At 32.7% G+C, this 24,140-nt stretch overlaps 1 protein-coding gene across 2 annotated transcripts in view; it reads right to left on the bottom strand.

Moving 5' to 3' along the window:
- Window positions 1-23,641, bottom strand: part of EPHA6 (EPH receptor A6) — a gene marked incomplete at both ends in the record, with an annotated part of 972,789 nt that extends 949,148 nt beyond the window's left edge. For both annotated transcript variants that reach the window (XM_080695858.1, XM_080695859.1), the window contains one exon: window positions 23,263-23,641. In XM_080695858.1, coding sequence (XP_080551984.1) covers window positions 23,263-23,641 — 379 coding nt within the window. The remainder of the gene's footprint in view (window positions 1-23,262) is intronic.
- Between the last annotated feature and the right edge of the window lie 499 nt (window positions 23,642-24,140).

Raw genomic sequence — 24,140 nt, 5'->3', positions numbered from 1 at the left:
AAGTTAGCAAAGTTTGGGTTAACATTAATGGTCTAAATTATTTTGTATTATAGTTATTCATGCACCTGTACATGACTAAGAAAAGTACATTTTGCAAACTGAGGCAATGAGAGAAGGGAATACACGAAGGTCCTGTTCATAGAAAAAAATCACAGAATGAAAGATATTTGTCACATGTGACACATCTCAAACAGTGATAGACTTCTACACATACAGTTTTTAGATTTTATTTCAGAGTAGTTTCCTTTTTAATATACCAAAGAGAATATGAGATGGATTTTTAAACAAGTACTTATTTTCCCGATGACAATGTAGAATTCTGGACAATATTCTTTGAATAACTTTTCTTGTCAAAGATCGCTACTCATCTTATTTTAGAAAGTGTATAACATGGTTTATCCCATATATGCTAGGGAAATTTTATTTAAAGTAGTAAATGACCTGTTCTCAGCTATTTAGGAGTTATTAGCAAAATGGATTGATTGAAATGAAAATCTATTTTCTACCTTATATGGAATTATAATATTCATGTAAGTGAATAAGACATCTCAGAAATAATATATATTTTGGTAATATGGAGACAAAGAGATAATGTTATAATAAAGTAGTTTGCTAATAGGTCTATGTAAGGTTATCGCATAATTTGTACTATGTGTCAATAATTGACTTTTGGTTTGTCTTAGTGAGCTATTTTTCTTTTATCTTTGAATGATCTAAGAATAACATACTTAAATATTGTTTACATATAACAGATAATAATTTTAGAATAGTTTTTTTTCTCTTCTGCCTTTAAAACACTCATGATAGATTTAAATCTGTATAAAGCAACAAAATGAAACAAAATTATGTGATATTATCATTTTCTATTAGAGGGAGAAATAGGGAAATTACTAGACTGTATTTTATCTTCAAGATCAAGAAAAATGCAATTAGTGTGCCTTTTGCTAAGGCCATCACAGAGGCATAGAAGAGAAGAAAATGTATTGCTCAACAAAAAATGCATTCTTTGGCTACTTATCAGCAAATCATTAATAAGCATCAATATATCACTTTGCTGTTTTTGGAACTCTACTTCATCCTCATAACAGTATAATATTTCAATAATGTCAAAATATTTCCTTCACAACACTAACAGAAATAACTAAATGTTGAAGTAACTGTAACAATCAGCAAAAGCTAACTACTGAGGTCAATCAATAAATACTTATTAAGAGACTACTATAAGCTTATAGCTAATTTTTAAAAAGAATTAGGTAATATCCAAAATCTTCTGCGAATAATGCTTATAAAGTTACTTATGGGTCAAACCCAAGTATGGATAATTTTTAAAAATTCCTTTAATGATATCACTGTAGAGTTATTGTTGAAAACCTCTGGCTTCTCTGCATAGAGCTCTTATCATAGTGCTCAAAGTTTTCATATCTTGTCTGGGTCTCCTACTGCATCTTCTGCCCTACTTGTTTTTACAGTCTTTTTCTGTTTCCAACTGTTTAACATGAACTCCCCAAATGCTATCCTATACTTTTTCCCAATTTTTTGTACTTGATACACACTCTGTCTAGAGTGATTTGTAACTGAATTAATAGCTAACCCTCATGTTATAACCCTCATCTCATGCTTCACTTTCCATACAAAGTCTTTTATGATGCCTGTCAGTAAATATGACCACACCGTCCTCTGAAGTTTTTGCTAACTTGTACATAATTCCATCACCCACCACACCTACATGGGCTACACATTCAATTGTCCCTACTAGATAATACGTTCATGGAGAAATGAAATTCAGAAACAAAACAACAATTTATAAATATTTTGTAAATAGACTTTTTAAATAATATAATCAATATATTTTAAAAATATAATGTATAAATAAAATTTATAATATAATTGATATTTTATAAATAATAAAATATTTGATACATGTTTTATCAGAAAATTTCAAAGATAGGTAGATATCTAATTTTTATTCCAAAAGTCCTTGGTGCCTTGAATAAATTACTAAAACTGTCTAATTCTCAGATATTTGCATTTGTTGAGCTGGAACAATACGACCTTAGTTCATATGTCAAGACTGAACTAGCACACTAAATGCCAAAATTTAGTAATATTTGATTAAAGTATGCTATTATATTACTGTGATTAGTGTTGTATAGCTAGGTGTCTCTACATATATTCTACCTATAAGCTCTCAAAACAGAAGTTAATAGTGCCCTTTCAGCTACTTTTTAAAAAAAATTAAAGAAAAGCCAATATGTTAAGATATCCTCTAAGAATCTCATTCTTAATAAGGAACAGGTTTAGGATTCAGTCCCAGGCCTATTTGATTATGCAGCTCTGAAGGGGATGAAACAATAAGAAATATACAGCGATACAAACCAAGTACTTTACTTACCAAACTTAAATAGTAAGATATCCCTTTTTTATAAGTCACTACTTTTATTTAGATCTAAATAGAAATTTCTCCGGAACTCATTTTAATCACTCCATATAGGTCAAAGGAAAAGAAATCAGGACTACTAGGCTTAAAGCTATTTTTTTTTCAATTCAGAACAACTCTGACATCTCAAGCTTTTCTTTCTTGCCTCTAAATTATGCAGAATTGAGCTATCTCTATCCCTTCTAAGTAATCCCTCCTTATTTCTAACTCTTCTTTTTCCTATCCTCCTATTTATTCTTGAGCACAAGAAACTTAAGTTACACAGCTGCTTGTTCCATCTAGAAAAAGCCATGGACAGAAGGTCTGGCAGATTTCCCATTATAGTGTCTGTGTTAGAAAAACAATGTTGTTCTCTCCCCAATCCCTGCCTTAATGCACTAGTATTCAAAGTCTGGGTGTATACAAAATTTATGTCCTCAGACAACTGAAGGATATGTAAATGGTCATCATTTAAACAGGATAAAAGATTTCTTGGGATAATCTTTCTTCCTCCAGAGATTTATTAAGGCAGACACTTTCTTTTTGACATTTTTTTTTCATGGTAGTATGGATGGAACCCAGGGGCATTCTACCTCCAAGCTACATCCCCAGCTCTAAATATATGGTTTTTTGGTGTTACTGGTGTTCCTAGAAACCCTCTACCTCTGGGATACACTCCCATACCTATTTTTTATATATATTTTTTTAATTTGGAAACAGGATCTCCTAAGCCAGTGAGGCTGGCTTCGAACCTGCGCGATCCTCCTGTCTCTGCTTCCCAAGAGCAGGGATTACAAGTGTGGGCCACCATGCCCGGCTATTTATTCTTCATTTTGAAACAGGGTCTCACTGAGTTGCAAAGGGCCTAAGTAATAGCTGAGTCTGTCTGTGAACCGTGATCCTCCTGTCTCAGCCTCCCAAATGCTGGGAATACAAGCATACGCCACCATGCCCAGCTTCTTTTTGACATTTAAATAAACTCATATTAATGTATACAAATTTATGATTGATAAATTCTCAGGTAATTATTTCTCCAGTCATATTTAGCAGCAGTTAGTCTTTTTTGTTTTAGCTTTGTCTGGTTGTAAGTCAATTCATGAATGTTAAAGGAAAGGAAAATAAGTTGAGCACCCCTTATGAAACTATTTTTATTGTATAAAATTAACTTCAGGGTAAGTGTATAAGATATACATATATATATATCATAAATAAGTTTTAGCTTTAGACTTGAATCCCATTTCTAAAATATCTCATTGTATGTATGTAAATTTTCCAAAAGCCATAAAAGTCCAAAATCTGGATTTGTCCCAAGAATTTCAGCTAAGGATACAGAATCTGTACTTTATTCCCTTTCCCACACAACACCAATTTGAAGAAGCACTTCAAACTCCAGGGGAAAATGTTCCCTATCTTAATCTGGATTATCTTTCTTAAACTAGACCTCTTTCACATCTTGAGAATTCATGTATTTACTTAATTTCTCCAACCCTTAGTAGAATATAGTATATTCATTAAGTATAAATGCCTCAGAGCTGTAATGCCTAGATCCAAGCTCTTTCTCTATATATTGGATTCCTGCCAATCCCTTAAAAGATATCACAGACAGTGGTTTAGAAGAATATAAATTTGTTGTTTTGCAGTTCTAGAAGCTGGAGATGGGGCTTTGGGCAGATTTGGTGCCTTCTGTGGCCTCTGAGGGAGCACCTGTTTCCTGCTTCTTTCCTACCTTCAGGTTGTTGGCAGTCTTTGGAGTTTCTTGGCTTGTCAATGCATAACTTTAGTATACACCTTCATCTCACACAGCACTCTCTTGTGTTTATATGTCTGCATCCAAAATTTTTCATTTTTTATAAAAAGCCCACTCAAATATAAATCTTATCTAATTCTATCTGCAACAACCTTCTAAATTAGGTCGTATTCTGAGATAGTGGTGTTTTCTGCTTACACGTAAAAATTGTACACAATTCAACTCATAAGATGATGTGACTAGTAAATGTAAACTTTTGGCCAAGTTACTGATTTTGTGTCCTGATTTCCCTACCTACGAAATTAACATGATAATAATTGTATCTACTTTAAAGGTTGCTGTAAGAATTACATAATTGATTACAGCCTAACAGAGTAAGCACTCAAGAACACGTAGTTAATAAGAGTTTATATAGGCAACTATTTGCGGGAAAGTGACCTATGGGTAAATAATCTTCTCTTTTCATTTTTCATAGGAAAAATTGGCAATCTTAAAATCCAGGATCCTTAAAATGCCAGTTACTAGATATTTTTAAAATAGAAGGCTTAGAAGCATATTGATTTTTTCCATAGTTTAGGAATCAATTTATTTTTAAAAGCATAATAAATGTGTGTTGAATCTGAATCAATATTGGGCATACTATTTTGTAGCACAAATTTTCTCATATTAACCAGGCAAATGCCAATATCCAGAATATTGCACCATATTTTGAATGTACTGAGATTTTTGAGAGAGCATAAGCCATATACTTAAAGTCAATATTCTTGTAAATGAAATATTAGACATACAGATTTCTTACATGTTTCTTTATCTTCTATACTGCAGAATAAGAGTTACAAAGAGTGTTTAAAATTGTACTTGGGGAAAAGCAAATATATGTTATCTTTTGGGAAGACAGGTTCATGATTCTATTATTAAATATATCCTCTATTGCTAATATTCTATTGAGCATAGAGCAAAATTATGCCTACTTTTTCTGGGCTGAGCCAGGAAAATCTACAGAATGTTAAGTAGACAAAGTCATATGTTCTACTTCTTAACTGATATTTTATAATTGTAAAAGAAGTTATCTCTATGGTTATATTATGTGTTGACTAATTAGATATATACTGGGTTTATCCATTTCAATTGTGATATTCCACTGCTGATAGCATTTTTGAGGGATTATTTGTCCCACATAGAATCCAGCAACAGTATGTTTGTTGATAAAGGGGGCCCTACTTTTTTAATGATGGTGGTATACATGAGTCAATAAAGAATAGTCAATTTTTTTCTTACAGGACTGATATTTTCAGCTGAGAAATGCAGGAAAAAAACATATGAAACCAATTTAGTCCAAAGAGACTAATGATGATTTCATGATGCTTGGATCCCAGGTGCTTCTCTGATTTCCATCCTTTCCAAAGTTGGTTTTCTAGGAGTCAGTCTCTTTGATTCTGGAAATAACCCAATATCATATAAGTAAAATTATTTTCAGCTTCTGTTAGATAGCTTCAAGTCCTATTACTTGCAAAAATTTTAATTACTATAGATGTGATGTTTAAGTCAGTAAACATAAGAAGTTGATTAAAAATTATAAACCTTAAGTACTATTTTAGACACACTTAATCCAACAGGTTGGATTAGGCCTCAGGAATATGTCTCCTAAACAAATTCTATAGCAATCTTTATAGAAAATAAGACTTGGTTGTTGTTATGTTATAGCCAAATTGAGCCCACAAAGAATAGGTTCAGGGACTAATTTAAACTGTATGGTTTCTCATTAGCATATAAGGTTTTGTTATTGGTCATTAATCAAAATAGTATAGACAGTGCCTAAAATATTTAATATATCTCCAAAAAATGGCAAGGAAACAGGTGCTAAACAAAAATACATGTAAGAAATGGCCTTATAGCCATAAAATAATATATACCTTATTAACATGAAAAAATATTACTTAAAAAGTAACTATTAATTTCTGATTAAAATGGCCAATATGTAATCCAAGAAAATGATATTTACAAATATGTTTCCAAATAATATTCAATTTACATAAAACAGATTGTCATGTATAAGAAATATAGGTTTGATGTTTAAAAGTTTATAAATTTTTAGAAGCTATTTAAGGAATAACAGACTTAAAAGTAATTTTTTCTATTATATTAATTTATCCAATCAGCTTTGGCAAGTATCTTAACATTTCATACAAATTCCATTACAAAATAAGAATAATAATGTATGCTACTTATCTACTTTAGGTAAAATTAAATTAATATACATAATTGAAAAGCATTTGAGTTTTTCTGGTTTTCCTAGTGTATCAAATCCTCCATCATCTGGAGATATATTTTTTACACATGCTTTTAATGGCAAAGGCTGCTGACTATAAAACGAGTATGTGTTTTTCAAAGAAATAGCTTCTGTATGCACAAAGACCCAGTGCTATTTATTTATTCTGAACTTAAATTAGGACTGGTTTACCTAGCCTCAAGTGAGTTATATTTGGAAAAGTTAATGTATTATGACCTGAAATACAGTAGAAAATATAAAAATGTACACACTTTTTAAAGTTAAACATTTTTTGATAGCACCAAAACAAAATACTTAGAATTTTGGGAACCTCTGCACTCTAGTGAGAGAAGTTAAAGTTTAGAGAAAATAGCATTTAGATTGGGTGTGAGCAAGCAAAGATGTAGAAAGATAGCACTAAAATAATATAAACAAATTCCTAAAAGGTTATAAGAACTTCAGTAAGAGCCATGCAAGCTAAATATAAAACTTAAAATAAATTAAGCCGGGCATGGTGGCGCACGCTTGTAATCCCCGCGCTTGGGAGGCGGAGACAGGAGGATCACACAGGTTTGAAGCCAGCCACGTGCGCTGGCTTTGGAGACCCTGTTTCCAAATAAAAATATTAAAAAAAGTAGGTCTGGGAGTGTAGCCCAGAGTTAGAAGGGCTTCCAGGAAAACCAGTACCACCACCAAAAAAAAAAAAAAAAAAATTAGCAACACAAAATAAACAAAAATTTACCTCAAATACAGTTCCAAGTACTGTTCATTATATTCATAAGCATTTAATAAGCATTTAAATGGCCTATATATAAACAATCATTATTTGTTGAACGCCAATATTTTTAAGATAATTTTTATACATTTATTGGTGCATTATCGTCTCACATAATAATGTAACTTATATGGATATGGACATATGTGTACACAGCACTTGGTGGGTTTTCCCTTGGATTCCTCTCACTGCACACTCCCCTCTACAAGATGTTGACATTGGTATTAGTATTCCCACATGTGTACATAATGTCAGTGATGTGCTTCCTTCATTAATTTCCCTCTCCCTCCCTCACTACCCTCCCAAGACTACTTCCCTTGCTCCACTGGAGTTTCTCCTCCATTATCTAAAGTCCTCTTTTTAAATCCTGATTATTCAATGACTCCTTAGCTTCTGCATATGAAAGAAAGGATATGAGAGAAAATATAACTTACCATAGTGTCTCACTTAATATAATGTTTTAGGTCTCTCTATTTTTCTGCAAATTTCATAGTTCTTTCCTTTACTGTTGAGTAGAAACAACACTGTGTGTCTATCCCATAATTTTGTACTGGATTCATCTATTGATGGACACCAAGGTTGGTCCCACAGTTTGACTATTGTGAATTATGCTGCTAGAAACATGGGTATAAAAAACAGGAGCACAATGAAATGACAGTCCCACTTTTCCACTGAGATTTAGGTACAGTTTGGACTATCAATCCAGCTATTTCTAGTACAACTTTATGAGAAAGGGAATATTAAGCGATGGTTGAAAACACAGATTTCAGAGAGTAACCTATTACCTACAATTTGGATCCTGACTCTGCTTCTCGTTATCTAACTCTATAGTGATGCCTTATTCTCTATGTTCCAGTTTCATCTCTAAAATGAGTTGACTGTATTTAGTGGACTTCCCTTCCTCTGTACTATGTAAAGTTTATTACCTTTGTAAGTTTGCTGAAGGTAAAACCAATGATCCTTTCCTACTCTCATCAAATAATATAAAACAACTTCATAAATTTTAGGCAAAAGTATTAAATATTATTGACAACATACTTTATCAGTCTCCATTGAAGTATGTGATGCTTGGTCAGCAAGCCAGTATGCCCTTTCATAATCATTATAGAATTGGTCTGGGATAACTTCCAGTCTCCAAAACAAAGCCAATAAATATGAGTCTAGAGCTTATGAAAAGATGTAGGGATCCTTTTCCTAACCCAGTTTCTTTACTGTCTGTAAATTAGCTGTGGGGATGCTGTCACATAAGTTAGATCCATGGCAGCTCTTTGTAAAAGATGAGAAGCTCAGCACCAGATGGGAACAGAATTCCTGACCCAGATGCTATTGTGAGTTGCCTACAAAAAACAGGTCAATGTCATTATAGAACTCAACTTAGCTAAATATTTGATATCTTGAGGAATTTTTTAGGGAGACATGGATTCAACATATCTTTCCTTAGAGAATGCTTACTCTTATTTTCTAAATTCTTATTTTTCCAGAGTATAAAAGGATAGCAAAGTTTCCAAGTTAATATGATGAGGTAGGAATTATACTTCTAGTCTCCAAACAACCTCAACTTTAAGGATAATCCTCATCATTGTGACGCTGTTTCTGGCTGCTCTAAAGCAGTCTCTGAATCTCCATCATAATGTCATCTCATAAGCCTTCTTTCATTGTTGTTCAGTGAGCTTTCATGTCCTTTCAAAATAAAATAAAATAAAATAAAAAATAGAAAGAAGTTCTTACACTTGTTTCACAAGGACGACTTTGGTCATTTTTATTAAGGTATATGCTCTCAACCAAGACATTTATTTTTTTCAAAAGATATCTAAAAAGATTTTGCTATTTGGAAGTATTTACCTTGGTTCCAGTATTTCCACTTTGTAAATTGGCTGCAATAAGAATGCTTGTAAATAAATCTTGGCCTGTCTCTTCCCTGTCATTTCTCTTAAATTTAAATTCATAAAAGTGGAAGTAATAGATCCAAGTGTATGAACATGTTTCAACATTCTGCTTAATTGCTTTCTAGAACACTTTACCTCTTCAAAAGAAATGTTTGTTGTCAATACATCCTTCAAGGCATATTTTGCTAACCCGAAGCCGTAACTGGGAAATACAATTAAATGAATGTAAAAAAGTTCTACACATTAAAAAAAAATCTTTGAATATCAGGCTAGATGTATGTAGCTCAGCAGTAAAGTACATGCTTAGGTTGCACAGGCCTTTGGTTCAATCGACAGCACAAAAACAAATTTAAAAAACCTCAAAAATTTAAATAAGGGGCCAATACAGATCATCCACAAAATTGTAAATTCCTAATTCCTACTCTGATGTAGATGTAGTAGTGTGTGTGTGTGTGTGTGTGTGTGTGTGTGTGTGTGTGTGTGTGTTACCAGGTTTGGAACCCAGAAGTATTCTACTTCAGAGCTACACTCCAGCCTTATTTTTTTTTTAATTTTTATTTTGAAAGAGGGTCTCACTGAGTTGCAAAGGACCTCACTAAGTAGCTGAGACTGTCAGCAAACTGCAGTGCTTTTGTCTCAGCGTCCCAAATGCTGGGATTACAAGTGTGTTCCACCAGGCCCAACAATGGAGTAAATTTTGAGGAATAAAATCTGGGGAGAGAGATTTGCTTTCATGTGAAGATTCATACTAATTTCTTACCCGATTTTCAATCCATTTCAACTATTTTCTAGTTTTTTCAACTCAAGGATAAGATTTTCTAAACTGTGCAATATTAGAAGAATGTATATGTGTAGGGAAGTTCAAGATCAACAAATACCAGCATTAAAGTAGCATACACCTGTTTTGTGCTGGCCTCAATCCTTATGGTATATGATCCACGTTGGCTTGAGCCTGCTTTTCCTCTTTCTCTCTTTTACCTCTAACTAGGAAAATGTCAGTTATTCTTGTTCATGTAGAAATTACATAAGTATATTTGGGTTGATTTATATTTAAATTGGAAGGTGAAAAACCCCAATTAAGGATATTTTCCATTAGCTGTAATTCTACAACTGATCTCTTGCCAGGAAGCTTATCAATAGTACATAAACTTTTACAGTGATTGTTAAATAGGTACTTTATTCATCATTTACTTATGGATTAATCTATGCTTGCCACTTCTGAAGTAAAACTCAGATGGGAAAGAATATTGAGTGCAAAACTTGAGGCCCATCTTGACATCAAACAATAAAAAGAAAATTTCAAACAACTTGAGAAAATATTTGGGATTAATATGCCACATGTATCTAGTATATAAAGAAGTTAAGAAAAATATTTGGAATTACCTGGTTACTAGTTACAAATATATAAAGAAATCTAAAATAAGATACAAAAGGTAGTAAGTTTTATTTAAGGATAGTTAACAGAGATTTAAAAATAGCCAAATAAAATATTTCCTTTGCATTAAAATATTTTATATTCTTTTCTTTTTTTATTTTCAGGTATGGCCCAGATTGTCCTCAAACTTGCAATCCCTCTGTATCAGACTCCTCAGTACTAGAATTATAAATTATGCCCTTAGCACTGGGCTACAAGTTCACATTTTAATTGCAAAGTCAAAGGCAACTGTACTGAACAGGCTAATCTCAGATTTGCAAAATGAATTTACCTCGACAAGGATAGTAATCAGGAAATGAGTGGTTTTCCCTTAGTTTTATAGATTCTATTTATAGAATCTGGGGCTATGTGAAGAGAATGTTCAGGTATGGAAATTAGAAACGAGCGCTGGGATCCACATCACTGAGTGTTGTGTGTGTCTTAGATATATATAAAACCATAACATTTTAGAATTAAATCAAACTAAAAAGATGATCTTCAATTTAATAAAGTCTAGTTGTAAGTCAGGTTCTGTTAATAATGTACTATGATATAAAATTATTTTTACATATACTCTGAAGAATTAAAATAATTTTATTGCATAGCAATAAACCATATTCTAGATACTGCATAATGATTAAATGGGGGAGAAATATACCAATTAAATCTTAAATATTTAGTGGGGTTTTTTTTTTTTGTGTGTGTGTGTGTGGTACTGGGGGTGGAACCCAGAGGCTTTGTACCTCCAGGCTATATTCCCAGACCTATTTTATACTTTATTTGGAAACAGGGTCTTACTAAGTTGCTGAGAGCCTCACTAAGTAGTTGAGGCTAGCTTCGAACCTATGTAATTCTCCTGTCTCGGCCTTCCAAGCACTTGGGATTACAATCATACACCACCACGCCCCGCTTAAATATTTAGTTTTAAATTTTTGAAATAATGCCTATACTAAGGTGTTCTAAAAACAAGAACTAACTGCTGAGTATAGTAACTCATGCCTGTAATTCTAGTATTTGGGATGCTGAGACAGAAGGATCACAGGTCTGAATCCAATCTCAGCAACTTAGCCAGACCCTGTTTCAAAATAAAAATGAAAAGGGTATCTCTCAGAGGTAGAATGCCCCCCAGTTCTACTCCTAGGAATAAAAAACAAACCAAAGCAGAGTAATAGGAACAAACCTAGATTCATGTTGAGTGATTAAGAAGCCAATAGTTTACCAGCAGATCCATAAATTTTTTAATTCAAAATATTTAAATTTCATCAGATCTATCAAAAGATTTTAAATAATTTTTTTAAAAGTATAATCTTTTTTATGAGAGAAGGGGAGAGCCATAGGATGTTAGATTCAATTATGGTAATATTAGTTTAATTTAAGAACTAGATTGATAGTTCTCAGTGCTTTTTGACATTCTAAATGTACAAATTTAAATGTCAACAGCTAATCATGGGTAATCTGCTATTGATTTTTCTGTTTAAAAATACCAAGTTTTGGCAACACTTTCTACTTCTATTGCTTGTAGAGGCACAATTTTCAAATATAAAATATAAGAACTATTAACAGTAATTCAGCTAATTTATAAAGACAAATATTAAAGAAAACCAGCAATTTCAATTTCAAAGTTCTGAAATGCTGGTAATAAAAAGTAGAAAAAAGAAAATTGCAATAAAAAATTCAACTTTATAGGAGGTAGCAAGTAACAGCTCAAAGAAATATTTAAATATACACAGACCATAAACCACATCAATATTGTCATATTTATATCCATCTAAACTTATAACCTGGGCTATTTTAATCTATTAAAATTTTAGATTTTGTACTTCTATATTTTATTTATTTTTGGTACTGAAGATTGAACCCAGAGGCTTTCTACCCTTAAAACTATAATCCCAGAACCCCCTTTTTAAAATTTTTGAGATAGGGTCCCACTAAGTTGCTGAAACTGGTCTTGAAGCTGTGATCCTCCTGTCTCAGCTTCCCAGGTAGTTAGAGGTGTACATCCTTGGTCTGTGTTTTTGGTTGTTTGTTTTGAGGTACTGAGGATGGAACTCAGGGTCATTCTATCTCCAAACTATACCCCCAGCCCTAATTTTATTCTTTCTTTTGAAACAGTGTCTCACTGAGTTGTAAAAGGCTTAAGTAGCTGAGGCTGTCCTCAAACTGCAATCCTCCTGTCTCAACCTCCCAAGTGCTAGGATTACAAGTGTGCATCACCACACCCGACTCCATCCCTGGCTTTTTAGAATATATTTTTAAAGGCAGCCTATCATTAATTATAGTATTTTTAAAGAATATAATGAAAACTTTAAAAAAACAGCAAAATCATCCTGTATACTTATAAATTCTATGATCAAAGAAGTTATATTTTGGATATTTATTTTCATCTGTAAATATAGAATAAGTTGTAATACTGAAATGCAGAAAAATTAATATCTACTTAAAAATTGAAGTCTCCAAAGAAGTTATTCATTTAACTGTTATTATTTTCAGGTATTCACAATGATACATCCTGATAAATGTGAGACTCATTAACTTCCTACAATTAACTTGTTTCCTATTTGTTGGAGATTTATTTTCTTTTACTTCATTTTATCTTTGTGATATTACTAGTATGCTGATGTTAGGTATACTCTTCAATTTCATAACAGTGTCTATAGAGTAGAGCAACAGTTTTATTTCTAGCAGTCACACAACTCCATGTCCAGTATGTATGCAGTCATGATCAATATACTGAGTGAATATTTATTCTCAGTATTATCATATATTCATTCATAGAATCTAAGCATGGTAATTTTCAGCTCTGTATACTTTATTTAGAGTCTATAGAAAAACTAAATGCACATAGTTATTTAATATCATATAAATAGCCTCATTCGCTAAATTTTGAATTTTCAGAAGTTGAGGACTATGATCTGCTTTTGTATTTCCTGTACCCAGAACAATAAAAAAAAAAAAACATGGTGTCAATATATTTTATCTTAAAAGTAGATGAATGTTCTCTTATGATTGAATGAGTTTGAAAATTTTAGAGAAGTATACAAATTATAGAAATTAAGAACTGAATCTTAATATCTAAGCAGTAAAAATTAAAAGAAACAAAAACCCAAACATAATTGTATATTTCAATAAAGAAGTATAATTTAGAGAACCTTATAATAAAAACATGTTAAAATTTACTTAATTTTAAGGGTTGATAGAATTTCTAGAATTGGGTTAATTTGATTATGGAAAATCTAAAAAATGCATCCATTAAAGTATTTTTGGTCATAAACTAGTGAAAAGTATAAAGGTTTCACATATGTAATTTTTATTAAATGACTGAGCAAAGTGCTACTTAATTAGCTAGGTATGCCACATTTTCTCTAATTTGTAAAAGTAATTATAGTAAAACACTAAGATGATGTCATTATATTCTATGTACCTGTGTGATCTAATATCACAAAATAAAATTGGAACATGTAACTTTTTTCTTAGTTTTTAAACTGTGCTAAGTAAAATGCTATACAATAGCATTATACACAAAGTTCTTATGTTTTTTAGACAAAATTAAGATTTCTAATTGTTCCTTCATTAATTTCATGTATAATATAGCCAAAATTATAGTGATTTTCTTTATTAATTATTCTAGTACGTAAAAATTTTCTGGGTATGAGAGTGTTTGGTTTTTATTTAGCCACTGTACCAATTGTTCACAAGTGGACCAAAATGTAGATTTAATTTTGGAAATTGATATGATTCTTATAAGTTTGTGCCCTTTTTTAAAAATTGTTTTAAAAAAGATTATTTTCATCAACAGACACTACTTTTTTACATTTATGTGGATCATATTGAAAATGCCACCCATTCAGACAGGGCTTGGTGCTCTTCCCCTCCCTTCCCCTTCCCCCCTCCCAACAGTGAGTGTCCTGGTTGACCATGTTACATTCATAATTTTACACATAATCAAATGTAGCTCCTCCATTAATTAACCTCAGCCTTCTTCCTCTCCTATCCTTCCATTCTAGCTTTGCTGAGGTTTCCCCTCCATTATCTGGAGTCCCTCTGGTATCCCCAATGCTCCCTAGTTTGGGCATATTAGAGAAAACATATGTCCCTTCTCTTTCTGTGCTTGGCTGATCTCACCTAACAATGCTGTTCTCCAGGTCTTTCCATCTTTTTGTGAATGACATGATTTTGTTCTTCTTTATAGCTGAGTAGAATTCTATTGTGTGTATTTCCCATAATTCTGCAATTTATTCATCTGTTGATGGAGAACTAGACTGGTTTCATATTTAGACTATTACGAATTGTGCTGCTATAAACATGGGTATGCATATCTTACTGAACAGACACTTCTATACTTGCAGAGATCAAGGGAGAGAAATCAGAGTATTCAATATATATATATATATATATATATATGATCTCAAAAAAGACTCTAACCAGCTAGCTTTCTTCAAAGACAGCATTGTGATTCATCTTTTCTCTTACCTTGATTTTTCTTTGACTTTTGGTATGTTTATTGCTACTTATCCACTGCATTATATTTAAAAATCAACATCAGTATTGAGATACTTTTCTAATGATAACTCATTTATTGGAATCTAGAAATATTCTCTAAATACTTGATTTAAATTATATTTAGTAATATCAAATTATTATAGCAACATTAAAAGCAAAATATGTATTTCTCTTAAAAAGCAAAAATTATCATCAAGGCAGAATTCAACTCAAATTTAAAGGCAATTATTTCAATTATCCTTCAATATTTCTTATTTAGAATATACACAAACACAATGCCTTTGTCACAAAATATTTTTCTTTAGTAACTTGCTTAAAATATACTTAATTCAATTACCATAGTTGGGTACATTTCTATAATTTTAATTTTTTAATTACTTTTTGGTGGTACTGGGGTTCCTGGAAACCCTTCTACCTCTGGACTACACTTCCAGACCTATTTTTATATTTTTATTTGGAAACAGGGTCTCTTAATCCAGAGAGGCTGGCTTTGAACCTGCACGACCCTCCTGTCTCCGCCTCCCAAGCGTGGGGATTACAAGCATGCGCCACCACTCCGGGCTTCTATAATTTTTAAATGATGGTTATTTTAATACTAAATGCAGATATTTTCATTATTCTAGATGTTATACTCTGTATTTTCATAAGAATGTGTATCCTTTTGCAATACTTTTTTAATACCACAAATAAAACCAAGTATCATAATATGGTAAGTCACTTAAAAGAACACACCTACTCTGTTACATTTTTAGAAAATTAACCTAGCAAACAAATTATATATATTTACTTATGTCAATTCTTAACAGCTTCGGATATCTACAACATTATATAACATTACAAGAACAAAATAATAGTTCTATCTCCTTAGCATCCATTTTCTAATGTATCTCCTATGATCAAAAAGTAAGATTTTCACACCTGAAATTTTTCAATAGGAAGAAGAGGAATCATTTTCAACCATATTCACCAAGTCACCAAATGGAAATGGTTTGGAGGACTTATCAGCCCCTGGGAACATAGTTGTATGTATTTTTCAGGAAATGGGTTGAAAGCACACATACTTTCATCATTCCTTGCTCCAAAGCTCAGTTAAATCATATGCATAGTGGTGTTTAAAACTAGAAACTTACAGAAATTATTATGTTTACTGATTAACCTTCCTTAAATAAAAATACTAGGATAGGCTAGTCTCATATCCCTCAACAAAAGTTCACTTCATATGTCAGTCTATACAAAGTCATTAAGCGTGGTAAATATTCGTTTTTGTACACACTGTACATTTGTAAAATGCATATTTCTACATTTTCTATTCATACAATTAAGCAAAACGTCTACTTATCAAAAATTAAGGGTGTCAGACTTTTGTGAAGTAATTATAAATAAGGAATATAAAACGAATAGCATTTTTTACACTTTTCTACCATGCAATACCATTTACTAAAATATTCTTTACCTTACAAAAACAAGGAATTGAAATGTAAATATACATTTCTTAAATATATAAAATAATAACAGAGCTGACTAATATTCAGCCGTTGTAATGATAATCATCATCATAGCTTCAGTAGCTAGCACGATGCCAAGTATATAATAGGTGATTATTGAACACCTCATTTTTAACTTTGAACTGAAATACAATAAAAGATACTATTTTTAAATAAAAGTCACACAAATATTAGCTTCACTATTCAATTAGATATTGATTAAATATTAAAGCTTGATTATCAGTATTGGTATATATTATCATATATCATATATGTTTTAAAAGATTTCCTACCTGATTATTGATTTGGTTTTGTGAAAAGAAACAGAATGTAAACTACACTAGTTAAGATATTCTTAGAGGTAAAATTCTTCTGTTTTGTGAAAAGAAACAGAATGTAAACTACACTAGTTAAGATATTCTTAGAGGTAAAATTCTTCTTGAATCTTAATATATAGGAGATATACTGCCCAGCATGGAACAGACATCAATAAATATCTGTTTATAATAATAAAAGTTTTCATTTAGTTTTAGGATATTTATAACTGAAGACTGAAACTGTATATTCCATAAAAATCCCTGATGTTTATTTAAAGGGAACAATTATAAAGATATTTCCCAGAACATTTTGAAAGCGTGAAAATGTAAGATTTACTACATTTGAATATATATTTAAATATATGTAGAATTGTTTAAATGAAGTCTCTCTAAAGTATGAATTATCTAAATATATATGAAGAATATAGGAGTATAATTTAAGTTAGAAATGTTTATGCTTCTATATAATAATTAATTTCACTTATCATCAAAAGGCAACAAAAAGTAAATAACAGGTCAGGGAAATTCTAAACCGTGTGATGTTTACTATTGTGCCATTTATAAGTCTATAGCTTTCTTCCCTTGGCCCTACCCCCAACATAATATCATATATCTTTAATTTAAATCTTTAGGTCTCATAAACTTTCTGAATATTTATTTACTTCTCTTCACTTAAAATAAATGAAGGAAGAAAACTAATAGAAAAGATCTGAAAAACAGCTATTTTATATTCAAAATCAATTATATTTTATAATAACAATTTGATCACAACAGAGATGAATAAGTATATTTGCAACCACTCAAATTTTTCTCTTTATTAACTAAAACTAGATTTTCTTGGATTACTACATTGGATTGTGAAAATGTCCCTACCTGCTTGCCTATCATCTACTCCAACAACAACAACAAAAACCACATAGGTGGAAAGCTATGACACTAGAAAAGCTTTAATAAATCACTTTTCTTGATCTAATAAGAAGGTGCATTATGTACAATGCACATTTAAAGAAATGAGAAATGGATGTCACAACCTGCTATTTATTTGTTCTGCCCCCTTCCTCTTATCCCATAAACTATCAATTATTATATGGTAAGACTCATTTCAATGGCAGAAAATAGCACATGTGTTTCAGCTCCTTGAAAAGAAAATGATAAGAATGCTGAATATCTACATCTATTTTTCTATTGGGACAAAAGAGTCCCATAAATCCTAAATGCAATATAAATCTTCGGTCTCCCTGATTTTTCCCCCGCCCACCACTCTAGGCCAGACCACTGTTAACTATTTTCCTAAACAACCACAGCAGAGTATGTATTGTGTTCTTCCTATTTCTCAATCACTTCTTTGCTCACTGCCGCAGTATTCTTAAAATTAGTAAAACTGTTTATTTAAATCCTCTGGTCAAAATCTTCCACTAGCTTCACTTTTGGCATGGAATGATGTAAAAACTCTAATAAGTACTGTAGCTTTTTTTTTGGTCTACTCCATGGAATCTGTTTGCTATCTGTCCAACTTCACTTACTGTAATTCTCTTCCTTGATCAGTATGTGAATTCTTCTAATATGTCAAGCTCACTTCTCTGCAAGGCCATTGCCTTCTCCCTCTAAGACATTTCTAGCTACTTTGAGCAATTAACTCCTTCTTTTCCCTGAGAGTCTGGCTTAAGATCACCCCACCCTCATAGAGACCTTTCTAACTGTCCCATTTAACACACTATATCTCTCTATCTTTCTCATTCTACTTTTGTCAAAATTTTCCATAGAATTTCCACAAATAGTGTTGTTTTATTTACTTTCCCTAGCTCAATGAGGGTGCAGAACATACCTACATACCTTTCCTTTTTCTCCATCATCTAAATTTTATATTCTAGAAAGTAATATTCAATAAAATAATAACAAAAGTACAAAGATAAATGAGGCATAAATACATTTAATATAGCACTATGGATAAATTAGCAATTTAATATTTCTGTTTGACTTTAGATTACATGACTATGTACATAGATTACATGACTATGTACATAGGATAAATTGAACCTGTTTTAACTGTTTGACTATATGTTAATCTCAATCATCACTACAATCACAAGGAAAGTAATAATGAGACTTCTATTATTCTTGAGATTTGTTTTATGCATGGTATAAAGCAGGATCTGTATTTTCACCGTGAAAAAATAGAACATGTAGTTAGAAGTACTTTTGTGCCTTTGTGAGAGGTGAAAGGGAGGGAGAAAGAAATTCAGGTGGATAATAAGATTATGTTATAGAGAGAGTTGATAGTGAAAAATTGGAAAAATTTATAATGTCTATGATACTTGTTTTTACTAACCATGGTTAGTAAAGAAAATACTTTTATGCTGTTTTTCTAATTACTTTCTTAATTAAATAAAAATATTCAGTTTAGCCATTAATTTATCTCGTACTATTATGTATATAATGTTTCTTCATTAAAATGTCTATATAAAAGTGCCTTGTGCATGTGTAATATATTAGTTTTTGTAATATTCTTTTAAGACACTTGTGATTTGAAACAGAAAACTTTAATGAACATTGTATAATTTCTGTACAAAAAGTAGGCTTTATGTATAGTTTTATTTCAAACCCAGAACAAATAGTGAAATGGTCACTGCTGAACCTGTATAAAAATGCTTTATCTTTGTACTTTTGGATGCAAATCAAACTAACTTTAAAATGACTTAACTTTTAAGTATAAAATAAAATTACATTCTAAGTTGTATTATATAAAAGTAGCAACACTAAATATTTTCAATATAAAACAATTTCATATTTTGTTTTTAAAGTTCAAGTATTCTTAAATTTTCCTTATTTTATGCATTTCTAACAACAGTAATATTTAATCTTATGATTAAAAAAAATTCTTATAGTCATTTGACCAGTTTTGGCCATGAATTTTGTAAGTAGGTATTTTTATGCATAGATTTGTTCATGTGTATTTACCTTCAACTTAGTTGATTTTGCAGCCAAGTTATTAAAATCAATAAATGCAATGAAAGAAGTTAGTTTCACTACCATTTTACTTGTTTACTTTGTTTTTTACTGAATTGTCTGGGAAAAATAATTTGCCTAATATTGCTAATAAAATAAGTTCATTAGACTCATGTACCCAAAATATACTTTGACATAATGAATTATTTTTAATATAATTTATATGTTTATAAACACAAGCCACATCTTAAGAGACATATCAATTCACTTATGCTCTAAAGTAGTCTTTGTACAAGGGAAGTAATCTTTGAATTAATGGAGCCCTAGTGTCTACTAAGCATTATAATTGATATACATGGTTAACTTAAATGTTTAGCAAGACTCTTATATTCAACAGTACAGAAATCAAGTGTTATATATTTTGAACAGATAAAATTCAGATTTAAAATAATTAAAAACATCTAATGAATTCTGTGGCTTTAAATATAGGAAAATAATAAAATATGAGAGATTTAAATATCAATTATGTTTCTGTTTAATGAGATAAAGTGATTTAGGAAGCACCATTACTTTCTGATTGATTCAAAAAAAGTTGGGGTAATAAAAAGAATCACAATGACTTTTTTGTCTTTATAGTTAGTCAAAAAAAAAAAAAAAAAGAGGAGAGATTATTCCTGGAGTCAAATTACTCCATATTAAAAGAAGATTGTAGTTCACATTTTTTTGGCATTATCATTATTTGACCTTGCCTAGGTATGGGAAACTGAAGATGGTAGTGGGGAGAAGGGTAAATGGGGTAAATATATTCTTTTCAGCCATTAAAAAGTTTATATAATTTTGTAGAAAAAGTCATGTAGTGCTACAAATCTTACTTTGTAAATGTCTCTAATCAAGAAAGTTATATAAAATATGGAATTTTACTCTCAACAAAATAATTAAAAATAAAACATTAATGAAAGTTATGATATATTTTCTTAAAACTAAACATTATTCATACAAATATTTATTTTTATTTGTAGAAAAATTAAATTTATTTTTACATTTATCATTCCATGCTAACTGAAATAATCTTGTAATGTCCCATGATTTTGATGTTCAAAAACTGTGCTTTGTTATCAGCTTATGACATTATAAATAAAGAAAATATCCCTAAAGTGTTCAAAGAATAACATTCAAAAGGTTAATATTTTATTAACCATTTGTTTATGATTTCATTATTTTAAAATTATCTAATTTATTTTGGAGTAAAATTTTTAGTCAGTATAAGTTTAGGCTGTCAAAGTATTAAACAATAATTTGTGGCTGATAAAATCTTATCATACTTTATACTTTTGTTTTGGAGATTAACCTAGATTTTACCCAATATATCATTTGAAGACTATTTAATCCATGTCTATTCTTAGGTATAACTTGTGTTTTGGGTATATCAATACAAATTCAAATTAAGAGTTTTAGTAGAAAAGTTTAATGATCCTATTTAACTGATGGAAAAACTGAAACCTATTAGCTAAAATTATGCCAAAAATAAATAAATCACATGTGTTTGGTATTTATTTTAGGGAAAACACTGTTAAATAGTAGGATAAGTCATTAAATAAGCTAAATTACTGGAAGATGTTAACAACATCACTAGGCTCTTAAATTTAATGTAAATATCTGGAATATCATATTTAGCATGATACAGTTTTGTAGAATGGCACCTTAATCACCTGGAAATTCATATATGTGTCTCATATTAGTCAACTCAGGAACTAGGATAGTTGTTGATGTATCATAGGTACTAAATAAATTAACTACTTAGGAAAATTCTTACACAAGAATAACTTTAAAACTTATAGTAAATTTCATTCAGAAAATAAGCATCATCTTAGCATCCATAGATAACAGCATAAAATATGTGTCAAACTTTGCAATTATTAATTTTTCTCTCCTAAACAAGGTCAAGTAAGCAATTATGTGTTATTTTAATAATTTTCTATTTTCACAGGGACAAAGTAACTGACCCTTCAATAGTTAATGCCAATGGTTCTTGAAAATAAATGTGGAATGTAGTGTAAGTTTTACACCATCATTGAAGCACATGACACTACAGCTGTCACTCATTACGTGATAGATCTTAAAAGACATGGGAGTTGTCTGGTTCCCAAATTCAAACATGCATTTGTAATTTCATTCTGTCAGGTAAAACTAATAATTAGAAAAACGTGTCAAGACACCAATTTCATAAGTAAAAACAGCTGAACATTGATTCTGACTGGTCATTTTATTACCAAATTAAACGGTTATATATGTTTATGACAAAAAAAGGCTGTCTTGTTTTATTTGTTTTCTCTCTTAAACTACTTCCCTTCACACAAAAGTGTGCTTTTAAGTCGTCTGACCTACATTTCTATATCTGCAAATTATTTTGCGCCCCTTAAACCTAGGCCTTATATGTAAAGTGGGAACTATAATTGACCAGAAACTGTTTCACGTTTGAAGTCTCTAGAAGAGTGTCACATAGCAGGTGACACGTTGGTTATTGTTACAGCCCATGGAAGCATCTACGAAAGTACATGGTGGGAAACTCTTATGGTTGTTTAATACTTAGTCTAAGGGTATATATATATATATATATATATATATATATATATATATATATATACACACAGGTGATGCTTTGTACGGATCTTTAAATATTCATGGAAGAAATTCAAATACATACATTTCATAAGGTTTGTTTGAATGGAAGAAAAGAACGTGCTCAAATATGTTAAGGGTTTTGTATTACTTTTCACATACTATTAACTATCTCTTTAACGCTTTAACCACGGAAACAAAGTCCTTCAAAATATGACAGCGACTTGACTTTATGAATATGATCTTTAAGACTTCGAAATTCACACCTAAGTAGATAAGAGTGTACTCTCCACAGAAACAGAAACTACAGCACAGGTCTGTGAGCCATCTGGTCTAGGAATAATTTCAAACAAATCTATATTCAATGGTCTGGATGCAGAAGGGTTTGGGGGCTGAGGCTGGGTGGGGCGACCCAGAGTTACTGAAGGCAAAAGGTTGATAAATGGTCACAAGGTACAGCTGGAGCGAACTGCTTTTTAAAAAGGCATGGGGTTGAATCCACATGTTACCCTTTTATAAGTGAAAGCCCAAAGCCAAGAAGTCTCTATTCAGGCTGCGTGGCGGAGAAGCCTGACCTCCGCTGGAGAACTGTGCAGGGGGTTAGCAGTCCTGGGGCCACCTGCGAAGGGACCCACGTGCTGTTGATGCTCATGGCTCTGTTTAAAGAAATGTGGAAGCAGCAGGCATCATAGCTGGTGGGGCCCCAGGGCCAGGGCAGTGTAGAAAGGGTGGGCGCTCTAGTTAAGGAACATCTTCGACCCACTCAAGTGCCCAGTCCAGAAAAGCTGACCCCAGGATGAAGTTACCTGCAAGAGGACCAGTGCACCGGTCCTCAAAACACCCTACTGCTCCTGCCCCCTCCTGCTTCTCAGCCTCCTCCCTTCCTTACCTTGGTTGCTGGAGACGTGACTGCAGTCACCCGGCCAAGCAGTCAGTAGAGGCAAGAAGAATCCAAATTGCCAAAGAAATTCCTGGACTTCGCAGCCCCCCATGACTCTTCCTGGCTCTCTTCTCCCCCTTAAGAAGTAGCAACAGCGCAGCCAGGTGTTCTGGTTGGGGCGGGGGTCCTGGTCCACGTCGTCGTCTTCTTCCTCCTCCTCCTCCTCCACCCGGCCCGCAGGGGAAGTCCCGGGACGCCCCCCGCGCGAGGCCCCGGGAGCAGGGCACGAGGGTCCAGGCTGCCCAGGTGCAGGTGCCGCTGCTTCGGAGGAGGACGCTGCCTGCGGCGCAGGGGAGCTCCCGGCGGCTGGAGGCGGGGGGAATTGCATCCACCACGGTGTCCCGCTCGCGCGAGGACTATTCACTTGGGCCCCGGAGAGCGCGCACGCAGGAGCGAGCTCGGGCTGTGGTTTGGGGGAGGGGAGTAAGGGCGGGGGGGGGCGCCTCGCGGCGGGGATGGGGTGGGGGGGTGGCCAGGTGGAGCAGGCAGTTCAGGCGGCCTGAGCGCCTCTCCGGACTGAAGTGGACACTTGCAGAGGCTAGAACAGAGAAGGTGCAGCAGCTGTCAAGAGATGCTGGGGACGGGAGAACTTTCCTCCGGCTGATGTCGGGAAAACCTGGAGAATGGGGTGGGTTGGAGGGGCCGCCTGGGGTCCGTGCAGCCGCTTAATGAGCCCTCGGCCCCTCGCCTGCCTGCGTGGCGTCCACCCCACCTCCTACTCTCGCAGGCACTTCCAACTCTGCTCTTTGGTGCCGCGCCCCTGCCTTAGCGGCCGCTTTCCGAGCATCTCCGAGGCCCCACTTGGTCCCCCAAGCACTTAGCCCCCC

This window comes from Muscardinus avellanarius (genome assembly GCF_963383645.1).
Source record: "Muscardinus avellanarius genome assembly, chromosome: 5".
Taxonomy (NCBI): Eukaryota; Metazoa; Chordata; class Mammalia; order Rodentia; family Gliridae; genus Muscardinus; species Muscardinus avellanarius.
This window is presented reverse-complemented; position numbering and strand designations above follow the sequence as displayed.